Here is a 12,885-nt window from a genome sequence, read left to right on the forward strand (position 1 = left end):
TAAAGGCATCGCTCTATTTATTATTGGGGCAAATAGTTTGACAATGTGATGTTTACATTTTTGATAAGCTGTACTTGATGTCATCTGTTTGTACATCCAAATTTTGGAGAGAGTTTCCGATATTAATGTTTATAAGTAAGCTGTTGAGTGGCTGTTCCTGAGATGCTTTTGATAGTTGTAAAATTATGATATATGGATTTTAGTCTCCTCTAGCTACTTGAAGTAGGTCATGGATTTTGTGTTTGAATGAAAATGCAGGTCATGTGAAGAAGCACTAATTTGCTAGAGGTGGAAGGCAGATGGGTCAGAGTGATAATGTTAAAGAGGAATGCTTAGCAAGTAGCTTCTTAGGTCTTATTTGATTGGCTTGGAATTGCGATTAGAATCTGATTCCCAGCTAGCAGTTCAATGGATTACATCAGAGAACAATTCATATCTTCCACTTCCAATAAATTTAATCAATGATTGCAGGTATCTACTTACACAAACAAGGACACAGAGACAAATAGATGTGCAGGTATCCACTTCATGACACATATCCCACCTTTTTTATTACTTCTTTCTTTTGGGACCATATAAGGATGGTGCAAATGCATACAGCATACCGCTAACTTTTTGTATATATTTTTGTTGGTTGTAACTTGTAACTTATTTTGGTGCATAATACTTCGATTGTATTTTGCTAAGTTGATAAGTCCACTCCGTTTGCATGCCAAAAAAAAAAAATTTGTGTCCACTATTTGGACCATGTATGTCAAACACCAAAAGTGTCTTGCAACTGCATGCTATTTTTAGCTTGACGTGGACCACTTAAAAATAAAATTAAAAAAGAGTGCTTGTTAACAGATACTTCTATGGCATTCGTTAATGAATCATTTTTAAAAAGTTTTAATATCACTTTCATGAGATATATAACAAATTATCAAAAAAGTTAGTTACTTTTATTAAATTCCATAAAAAAAATTTAAAAAATAGTTATTAAACCAATGTCTTTAGGGCATTCGTTAATTTTTTTTTTCAAATTAAAAAAACTGAAAAAAAAAAAATTAAGAGGATAAGATGTATTTTATTTTAGGAACAAAATTATGAGTCATTCTTTCGTTTGGAAGCCTTGGATAGTTGCCAAAGTGAATTAATACTAGAGTTGGCCTTAAGTGTAAAAGGTAACTTAAGAGAGATGAAAACCACACAAATTCAAATAAATATCACATGTCTCATATTTAATATAAAAAAATGAGAATTAAAATAGGGATTCCCTATTTTAAATTAAAATGAAGGATTATTACAAAAAGTAATTAGTTTATTGAATCTGGCTTGTGTTGCTAAGGCCTCAATTGAGTTTGAAGCAAGGGAGAGAAAATCATTGAACTTATAAACCAAATCCTTTTCTACACATTGACTATAATGCCTTCCTTCCTTTAATACACCCTTGGCCCTATATTCTAATCATGTTTAGAAGACCCAACATTGTACTGAAATATCATTAGTGTATTATCTTTCAAATAAAAATGTGACTCTCTTTAATTTAATCTGCATTGAATTTTCTCATAAAATAAAAGGCAGGTTTGAAAAATTACTAACATTATGTTTATCAATTTCTAAAAAAGTAGATCGTATTATGAATCATGCCAAAATGAAATAAAAGATCAAATGGAAAGAATTAACACCTTTTAATGTTTTCAAACAAAGACTTCCAGCTTCGAAAATAAATAAGTAAATGTGTATTAAAAAGAAAATATTAGCTTATCAAATAAAATAAAGGACATCTTATAAGTAGGATTTAGTTAGCTCAGCTAGTCAAGTCTCTTATCATCGAATAAACTCTTTTTAGTGTCTTTACTTTATAATAAAAAATTGTTGGGGCATTTTAATATTATATAACTAAAATTGATTTGTATTACAACATAAATGTAAAGATGTGAGAGTTAATATAAAAGATTAGGAATTAGTAAAAATGTTTAATCCCACATGGAAAATGAGAGAGATTATTTTATTCATTTTAATTGTGGTGATTAATGAGCTAATATGTATTGATTCAGATATTGGGCTAGATACGTGCGCAATAGAGAAGTGAAGAGAGGAGGTGTCCAAATAGTGTTGTGTAATTTTTTTTTCTTACAAGTTATCGTGCCACAAATCTATTCCCCGCTTTTTATGTGTATGATATAGCGGTTAGGACTTGAATTTATAAATAATACATAAATGGAATAAATTACAAAAAAATTTCTCTAGCGGAGAATGATTAATATAATAATAGATTACAAAATGTACATTCTGATCGAATTCGTTTGCAATACCCTCTTCAACTAAAACGTACCCATAGATGTCAAGCTCAACTTGGCCTTCCAACAACTGGCAATTCGGTGAATGACCAATACCATAAAATAACCCCTTTGCCTCAAACACAGATTTTGAAGTAAAATTCCAGACGTCTGGCGTTTTGTATTGCTAACAATATCCATGGTCTCTGTATTGAAGTGCACGGTGATATTTGGATTGTTGTACACTCTGAAACATTCAAGAATTAGTGTCAAGGCAGAGGGTCATTGCAAGTCCCACAAGACAATTGTAGGTTTAAACAAATGGCATAAATGAGATTTAACATTCTTTGAAGTGGCTTTCAGTAGAGAATTTAAATGATAGAAATTATTGCATGGCAATTGAGGTAAAACTATGAACGTTATATGGTGAGCATCATAATAAAGATTGTGTAAGAAATGTTGTTATAAGCAAGACTACCTTCCTGCAAGTAAGATAATGCACTACCGTATGCTACATGCCATATTAAAGTTAGAAAGGACCAAAATCAATCATGTCAACAACAGAGAAATTTAAGGGTGATATACTATAATCTAATTGGTGTTATTTGATGCCCCAACCGCATAGGTATCAATAAGCCACAATGTCCCTCTTTTTTTAATCCTTGTATCCAGTAGCACAATTATCGATGGATATACTTAAATCCTAAAAGTGTCAAATTTGATATATATATATATATATATATATATATATATCAAATTTGATCTCCCCTCTTTTTTTCTTTGCTAATTCTCTCTTTTAAAAGGAAAATCTTTAGAACATAGTGGACTGAAATTACTAGAGAAAGGGATTCTCGAAAGACATGCAAGACCGAGTTCATCAAGACCAAAATATAAAGAGAAAGCATGTCACATTCTCCAAAATCCAAATAAAACAAGATCATCCCAAATTTTTATTATGAATTAAGTGTTTAATATTATATGAATTTATTTATAAATTTATACAATTCAATTTCAAGTATAAATAAATATATTTCAAGACAATTATACATATAAAAATATAATATTATACATAATTAAATCGAGCTCTTATGTTCACGAATAAATTATTATGTATGAATTTGACTCATTTAATAATTGAGTCTAAACTTAGGCTTGAGCTTGACTTGTTTGCTAAACAAACGAACATAAATAAGCTTTTTCACAAGTTGAGCTCAAACCGTTCATAAATAACTTAGTTTATATACAGCACAACCATGAAACTCTAGATTAATCAAAACAATTTCAAACATATAGGGCACAAAATCAAAATAAATACAAATATAGAAGATGTCATTGGGCATTGGAAGGTAGCAAATTGTAATGATACATAACATTTGGGAATCACTTAAAAAATTTAAAACTTTAGGTGATAAAATCAAAACTAATCCAAATTTTAGGATTATTTTATTATTATTTTAATTCAAACACGACCCAATTAAATCCATGGACAACCCCCATTTTCACTTTTTTTTCCCCACTTTTTTTTAAAAATGCTAGCTTTAAACCCTTAAACCTCCAACAGACTATCAATTTGTAGTGACCAAATGTAGAGAATTGTAAGCTGAACTAAACAAATGTGATCAATATTCCCCCAATGCGGCCAAGCTCCGCATTTCATTCTCCTTAGCCAGCCACCACCTCCAACCTCAACGCTTGACAGCACTCTAAGGAACATCCTAACACTACTCAATTCAATCTTTATGGGTTGAATTGAGTCAATTTGTAGAATTATCTTGAGTGGAATTGATTTTTTTTGTTTATTTTGTTTAGATTAATTTGCAAATTACACCCTAAAGTTTGGGATAATTTTGATTTTGTTCATAAAATTTCAAAATTCGAGTTACTCCCTTAACACTAGGTATTGTTTGGATTTGTTCACTTCTGCCAATGTGCTATGCCTACTTGTGTCCGTTAAGCACTAGATTAATCAAAAGAATTTCAAACATATAGGGTGCAAAATCAAAATAAATACAAATATAGAGGGTGTAGTTGGGATGCCAAATTTGGCCGCCACTAACAAAAATTAAGCATGGTGTGAGCAAATCATAACATTTGGGGATCATATCAAAATTTTGAAACTTTAAGGGATATAATTTGGAATTTAATCTTTTATTTTTTTAATTAAAACCCAAGCCAATTAGATCTATGCCATGGACAGCCACATTTTCATTTCTATTTCCCAGTTTTTACTTTTTAAAAAAATGCTAGCTTTAAACCCTTAACCCTCCAATGTAGCTTAGATCAGGTCTCCATGTGACCTGTGAATATCTTGCTTTATTTTATGTCATTCCTGAATTTCTAGCTCTTTACGTTTTCCCTTTCAAGATCTTGTCAAAGAATTCCAATGTGCTTTGTATTTAACTCTCTGAGAATTCACTGGTAATGTAGAATACAAGAGTGACTACAGAGAAGCAATATGAAGCACTACAAAAGGCATTTAAGATACCTCATAAGGACTCAAAAGCTCGTTTAATGGTATCAAAAAAGCTTCTTACTTTATTTAGGGCAGGTAACCTTGGTCCATTCATCCTTGATGATACCCCTGATGCAAATGCTGTGTCTTGAGCTGTTAGTCACTTCTTCTTTTTTAGTTTAACATTACGGTTGTATATGCTGGTCTTTTCTTCTTCCTCCTTTTTTCCCTTCCTTTCTTGTGCTGATGTCTCAAATTTGCTCAAGTTGTATTACAAAGCTCAAGTTGTATTTCAAAATTAACAAATGCTTACATTGAAGTATTTGAAAAATGACACTCATTGTTCCCAAACCTAAGAACAAACTGCCTGTAATCATTGGCATGTCATTTTTCTCTAAACTTAATTTTAATATATCATTTGTAATTTTGGTTTAAGTTAGAAAAAACTTTTGACATAAATGAAAATTTATAATTCCAAATACAAATGTCACTTCCTTCGATGTGAATTATACCCCATATTTTCGAATTAAATAAGCATGTTAATATATATGATGCTTATTGCTTACAAAGAAGAAGAATAAAACATGAATATTAGAACAAATGCTTGCACACACCAATCCATGGATCTCTCAACTTTATACGCAAGAATGTACTCAAGGGAGTATACACCACACTTCTTTATTTATTTACATCCCTTACTTTGAATTACAATGACATATATGTTTATTTATTTACATCATTTAGTTCAAATTACAATAACAGAAATATTTATTTATTTACATGACTTAAAAGGAAATTAAATAATAGAAGTATTTATTTATTTACATCTTGTAATCCAAATTGCAATGAATAAATGCTTACGAATTATGGAAGGAACTTGTGACTTTGAATTGAGCAATGTTCAAATTCTATTGTATGTGACTTATGTCGAACTCCTGAAATGAAATTTGTAATTATATAATATATAAGAAACTTACAATGAGAATAATACTAGTATAAAAATGATTATACAAAAGAAAAACAAATAAATAAAATTTTAGTATATTCATTCAAGATTATATGCCTTATTTCCCAAACATTGAAACACAATGTTCCATAAACAAGATTTAATTTGTCCATGAATTACTCCTAAATAGATCAATGTTTCTTTTTCTCTTTTTCTCTTTTCCATTTATTTTTATATTTTTGTGAGGAAAGGGTGGGGGGAAAAATTTTAAATACCACTTAAGTTTTTGAATTTTATTTTCAATTTTCATTCAAAAAGATATTTTTTTGTTTCAATTTACTTTAAAACTATTTGGACAAAAAGGGCTAAACATAACCATTAACCAACATTCAGGATTAGTATCAACTATCAGTAGTCAGTGTGAAGCATAAATAAACTAAAAACTTAAAAATCATAATAAATACTAATTAAATAACACAAAGAAGAAGAACAAAAAGACAGATATGCCCTTACATCATCTTCCTTTCTTCTTCTTCTAGGAAGTACTCGCTGACGCCATCTTCTTTTCTATTGTGAACCTGGTCCCTTCGAGATAAATCACTAAATCAGCGGTACAAAGAACAAAAAGATATATGGAAAAGAATAAACCACGTTAAGAATAGAACAATACTTTACTAACACAAGAAAGAACAAGAAGACAGATCTACCCTTACCTCTTCTTCTGATGATGACGATGAACTTCAACTATCCTCGTCGAGTTCAATCTTTGGTACATGAGCAATCTTGTGCGAATCTTCTTCTCTGCATTTTCTACTCAAATCAGGACAATCTGTGATCTCCAATTGTCTTAGTGGAGTGAGAGCTTCCATCCCCTCCGGGAGAGATGACAACTTAGGGCATTCGACAATCCGAAGTGTGTGAAGTGATTTCAGACGTGGCAGCCACTCCGGCAAAGCCTTCAAATTTTCACAGTCTTTAATCAATAGCTGCTGTAAAGTGTTTGTAGATCCTTGGAGCCATTGGGGCAAAACCTCCAACTTTGGTAAACCTTTAATCACAAATTTCTGAAGGCTTAACTTGAGATCTTGATTGTCTTCTCCCTTCATCTCTATCAAACTAAGCTCTTTACAATCCCCAATTTCCAGGAACTCTAGGGCAGTTAGGTGTTTGATACTGAGTGATAAAGAAGTCAACCTCGGACAATCCATAACAAGCAATGTTCGAAGATTGGTGAGGCGCCCCTCCATCCCTTCAAACAGACATTTTAGATTCTCACATGCATTTATACACAAAAATCGAAGAGAATCCAAGCAACCTACAGCCTTCTCCAACAAGCAGGTATGCTTTGTTGTAACAACCAAAAACCTGAGGCTGATTATGTCCCTTATACCTTTGGGCAACCGTTCAAGATTGCTGCAATTATCAAGCAGTAAAGTTTGCAAACTGTGCAGCTTGCAAATGGAATCTGGAAGTTGCTTGATTATGCTATTCTCTGATAGGTCGAGATATCTCAAATGTTTCAAACTTCCGATAGAATTTGGCAACACCTCAAAGGGTGATTTGCTCAAATCAAGCACCCGCAAGAATTTAAATCTTGAGATACATGCTTTAAGTGTGGACATGGGTTGCTCTGTTTCGAAAATGATAGTCTGAACTTTGTTCAACCTCTCTAATTGTGTTGTAACTTCTTGGCCACTCTCCAAAATTGATAGATGACAAACTTCTGCAGCAAGGGTGGACGTCTTGGTCACTACCGAACACTCACCTTTGGCAATTGAGATTGCAAGATCATGGACAAGATCATGCATTTTAAAGGAATAATTGAACACAACATCTTCATATACATCTTGAAACAAAGATCTTGACATTAACTCCTTGATATACAAGTCACCAATATCTTCCAAATCTTGATTTTCATTGTCAGGTGATTGAAGAAGTCCATGTGCCATCCAAAATTGAACCAAAAGAGAACTATTGAATTCATAATCCTTTGGGAAAAGAGAGCAATAGGCAAAGCATTGCTTCAAGTGAAATGGCAATTGGATGTAACTCAGCCTCAATGCAGGTAAGATGTCACCCTCATTCTGTTTTAAATTCCATATCTCATTTTTACTAACAAATTTCCACTCCCGTTCATCAACTTTTGAATAAAGTAGGCTAGCTAAAGTCCTCACTGCCAATGGAACCCCTATACATTTTTTAACAATGTCATTTCCAATTTCTAAGAGGTTTGGATACTGTTTTTCTTCTCCTTCCTTAAATGCCAATTTCACAAACAAAGACAAACAATCTTCTTGGGAGAGGCCATCTAAATGGTATGTACGAGCAGTACCCATAATAGTAGCAACCAAGTTATTTCGTGTTGTCACTATGATTTTACTTCCATTGCAACCACCAAGTAACAAATCTTCCAATTCCATCCATTTATTATGATCCTCATTCCAAACGTCATCCAAGACAAGTAGAAATTTGTTATCTTTTAAAAGTTCTCTTAATCTAAATTGCAACTCATCCACACCCAAATTATCTATAAATTTCTTATCTCTCAAAAGTTCTCTAAAGCTAATTTGCAACCCATCCACACCAAAATTCTCATCAATCTTATGAATTGCAGATTTAAGGATTTCTTTTATCAACCTTGTAACATTGAAATCATCAGACGCACACACCCACATTCTCAATTGAAAATGACCAACTACCTGTTCATCGCTATACACCAACTTGGCAATTGTGGTCTTCCCCAAACCTCCAATCCCAGTGATAGGAACTATATCCACATTTCTGCTGGAATTTTCATTTTGGTCCATCAAAAGATGTATTATATTTTTTTTGGCATCATCCCTACCGATGACATTCCGAGGATCAACAAAGGAGTGGGTTATGTCCCTCCTTTCCTGCATATTTAACTTCCTATCTACAAGTCCTTGAGCAAGATTGAATTTATCTTTCTCAGCTGCAATTTCATCTACACTCTTCCTAATATCTTTGATTTTATGTGCCATTTCAAAACGGACTGCAAGTGGATTAGAACTTGAAAATAAGTTACTCACCTTTTTGCTAGTGCTCCCCTGTCTCTTCATAACTTCCTTCTGCAGAATTCGGTATTGAAATTCATCCAGCACATTCTCAGCATCTTGAAGGACGTCTTTGAGCTCCCCTAGCCAAATACTCAGCCTATGGTCACTGGCTTGCTTCTCCTCAGCATCCAAGAGTACGGCTTTGATGGCTTTGACAGTGCGCTCAAGCTTTGTCAGATCACTTCGGACGCCCCATGCTGAACTGAGCTCTTCGTAAATAACCGATCCGAGCAGCTCCAGGACCTTCACTGCGATGCCGTAGCCAATTTCAGCCATGTTCTTGATCTGGTGCAACGGAAACTGGAAAGGAAGTAAATCAAATGTGAGTGCTCTCTTGCTGAGTTGGAAGTGGAAAGTCAGATTTACAGGATGAGAGGCTTTATTATAGGCGGACAGCTTCAGATCTAGGGTTTGACTTTGGGAGATGGGTTCAGATGGTGTTTGGTTACGGGAAGAGTAGAGGTTCGGGTGGAGCGAAGATTTCGATAGTGCCTGAGCGTTGTACTGGAGAAAACAATGTAACGTTGAAGATATAATAATGCTTCTTTTTCAATAATAATAATAATATTTTGCTTCAATTACAAAAAGCACCTTTTAATATTACCTAAAATTCAATTCAATCTTGTATTGTTGATTTTATTCAATTTGGCCCCTTAAATTTCAACTTTATTTAATTTAATCCTTCTATTAGTGTTTGTCAAAATTGCAGGGCACAATTTAAATAATAATAATAATATTTTGCTTCAATTACAAATGCACCTTTTAATATTACCTAAAATTCAATTCAATCTTGTATTGTTGATTTTATTCAACTAGGCCCCTTAAATTTCAACTTTATTTAGTTTAATCCTTCTATTAGTGTTTGTCAAAATTGCAGGGCACAATTTAAATAATAATAATAATATTTTGCTTCAATTACAAAATGCACCTTTTAATATTACCTAAAATTCAATTCAATCTTGTATTGTTGATTTTATTCAATTTGGCCTCTTAAATTTCAACTTTATTTAATTTAATCCTTCTATTAGTGTTTGTCAAAATTGCAGTGTTAATGACTCCCAAAACAATTTTTTTTCTTACATTAAAAAATTCATAAAATTAATAAAGAATATTTTTGAAAAAAATAAAAATTTAAATAATAAAAATTATTATTTGGGATTTAAAAAATAATTAAACTAAAGAAGAATACACAAAAAAGGAAGAATTAAAAAAAAGAATGCCTTATTTTTGTAGCTTCTACTATTGGATTGCAAGTAGTGAGAAATTTTTATGAGTTTTAAGTGTATGAGATTTGTGGGTGGTGGTGAATGGGTTTTTGGTGGCTCATGGTGATCCCAACCCCACCACACACGACCAACCAATACAAACACAACACACAAAACCCAAAATACCTCACTCATTGACTATCAATAATTGGTAATTATAACCAAAACCCCAATACCAAATTCTCACAAACACTAATCTAGCCACTTCATCAAACCTTAAGATCATGCGTTCTTTAGGACCAGCATCAAGATAGGTTCCCATGGTAGAGAAACTATTAAGACCTAGCATGAAATTTAGAGGATTGTATTGAACGAAATTGAAGTTATATAACTTAATTGAATTTTAGACAAAGTTAGAGGGTGCAATCTGTGATTTAGCCTAATATTTGGTAATGAAGTAAAAATAGTTTCTAACCTCTTTTTTCGTATTTATTTCCATAGAAATAAAACAAAAACAACAAACAAAAAAACTCAAGACAAAATTCCAATAATCCTTAAATTAATGGTCTAATAAGAATTGTCATAATATAATAATTGCACAAAGAAGAAAAAAAATATGTATACATGAAAGCAATAGAATTTAAATCACTTATAGACTTGGTCTTCTTCGATTAGCTTTTTGCAAAAAAAAAAAAACCAAAAAACAAAAAACATATGGTGGACACCTTCACCCTTAGACTCACTCTCAAATTTGTTGCTTAGGGTGGCCACCATAGGTTTAAAAAATTAGGGGGTGTTTGGTATATGTACTTAAAAACTGAAAACATGTGTGGAAATACGTGTGGGTAAAAAAGTGTATGAAAATACGTGTAATGTTGTTTAAAAATTGAAAACATGTGTTTGAGTGAGTGTATCAAACGAGGCGTTATTGTTTGGACCTCTTTGTTAAATTTGTAGCAAAATTATTAATTAATTTTCAAAATCTCAATTAAGTGATCCACAATATTATTATACTTCAACACAAATCAAAGATTGCCACCATAAAACAAGAATGTATAAGCGATAAAGTACAATACAAAATTTGGTAACTAAGTAGAAAACTAATTAAGAAACTCTTCAAATGAAACCCCACTCTAATGACACAAACTGAAAAAGTCCTATATAATTCAAAATAAAGGAATGATTACAAATGGTCAAGACTTACAAAACCTTTATATTATAGACCACCCTCTATGCATCCTTTGCAAACAAACCCGCTCTTGGTTGCCTTTGCCTCTAGTACATTAGTCTATGGACCTTCGAAATCTTTCTATAATGATTTCCTCCACGTGAACCATAAACTTTAATACAGTCTCATTGAATAGTTCTCTACAATGAACCTCACAATAATAAATTTTTGTGGTTTTAGTATTTCACAAAATCAAACACTCTTTTTCTTGGTACTACGGATTAGATTGACTTAATTTTGAAATTATTATCCCATAAAAAAAAAAAAAGGGAATTATCATGAGTGGAGATATCTCAAGGGGGAGTAGTCGGTATGGGTACTTTGTTTTTAATTCCAACCCAACCCAATTGAATCCACGCTCCCTTTATTTACCAAGCAAAAAATTCAAAAAATTTAATTTGAATTATTAAAAAAAAAAAAACAACTATACAATAAAGCTCGTTTTTAAAGGTTTAAAACTAGTCAAGAGACCCAAATGAATTTTATCATTTAAAAAAAAAAAAATTAAATCAGTCATATGATTTTATCATGTACCAAAAGCTTCTTGAACTTGTGGAGTTCAAGCTAAAGGAAGTGATTTCAAGGGAACCTACCCTACTTGTTTTGGTGGTTGGTGTTCCTAACATTGTCAGGTTGCCTTAATTAATTCAATCCGTCAAATTGAACCTACTCTACTTGTTTTGGTGGTTGGTGTTCCTAACATTGGCAAGTTGCCTTAATTAATTCAATCCATCAAATTGAACCTACTCTACTTGTTTTGGTGGTTGGTGTTCCTAAAATTGGCAGGTTGCCTTATTTAATTCAATCCATCAAATTGCATTGCCTCACTTTCTTTGTAAGCTGTTACTAACTTACTATGTATTTCCTAGATTATGTTTGAATATCATTATTGTCTTTAAATGGAACTATGGTGAAGCTTATTAAATTATTGAACAATAACGGCTTTAGTTATCTCTCATAGTGCAGGAGAAGATGAAGCAAGCTACAGTCAGCCCAGTACCCGGTGATACTCAAGATATTGCTGGATTCAAGGGCAGGAGATTCTGCATCTTGTGGCTTATATACCTTAGAAAGTAAAAAGAAAACTGAATTTCTAGCTTCATTTTTTTTTTTCCTCATACTTGTTAGCATTCAATAATTAAGACTTGGTATTTGAGATTGGACCCCGATATTGTAGGTTTGGTTGTGAATTGTTTAATTGACCATTTTCGCTTAACGAATAGTTGATGTTGTTGCTTTTATGAAAAGTGAACTCGTTGCAAGAAATTTATTTATGACTTGTGGTATATTATTCGACCACAAATAAAGTGAAGGGGTTTACAATGACTTGAGTTATATAACTTATATTCACTGCGATGCCGTAGCCAATTTCAGCCATGTTCTTGGGGGTGGTGAAGAGCAAAGACAATCAAATGTGAAGATGAATGAGTGCTCACTGCTCGGTAGCGAGAATGGTAAAGTGTAAAACATAAAAACAACAAAGCAAAGAGACTTTATTGGATTTGGTGAGAGACCTTAAAAGTATTTTAGACAGTTAAAAGTCATTTATGCGTGGAGGCCGGAGGGTGTGGCCGTGTGGGGACGGAGCTCTGTACCCCGCATGTGCGGACACTATATCAGTATATCTATATATTGGTATTATAGTAAAAATAAAAGGAAAATCAGTTGTATGTATATTAAGTATTAACTCTTTTTATTAAGTTTTTTCATGTATTC

At 32.4% G+C, this 12,885-nt stretch overlaps 1 protein-coding gene across 1 annotated transcript; it reads right to left on the reverse strand.

The window, feature by feature from the left end:
• Positions 1–5,330: 5,330 nt before the first annotated feature.
• Positions 5,331–9,245, reverse strand: LOC126693756 (putative disease resistance protein RGA4). The gene is made up of 3 exons (XM_050389881.1): positions 6,373–9,245; positions 6,173–6,244; positions 5,331–5,648 (listed from the first exon to the last, which is right to left on the reverse strand). Exon 1 carries the CDS (start codon positions 9,010–9,012, stop codon positions 6,400–6,402), a length of 2,613 nt encoding a protein of 870 aa, XP_050245838.1. The 5' UTR covers positions 9,013–9,245; the 3' UTR covers positions 5,331–5,648; positions 6,173–6,244; positions 6,373–6,399.
• Positions 9,246–12,885: the final 3,640 nt, after the last annotated feature.

This window comes from Quercus robur, chromosome 7 (genome assembly GCF_932294415.1).
Source record: "Quercus robur chromosome 7, dhQueRobu3.1, whole genome shotgun sequence".
Taxonomy (NCBI): domain Eukaryota; kingdom Viridiplantae; phylum Streptophyta; class Magnoliopsida; order Fagales; family Fagaceae; genus Quercus; species Quercus robur.

Coding starts and splice junctions, on each gene's coding strand:
- LOC126693756 (XM_050389881.1), bottom strand. CDS start 9,012: ATGGCTGAAATTGGCTACGGCATCGCAGTGAAGGTCCTGGAGCTGCTC.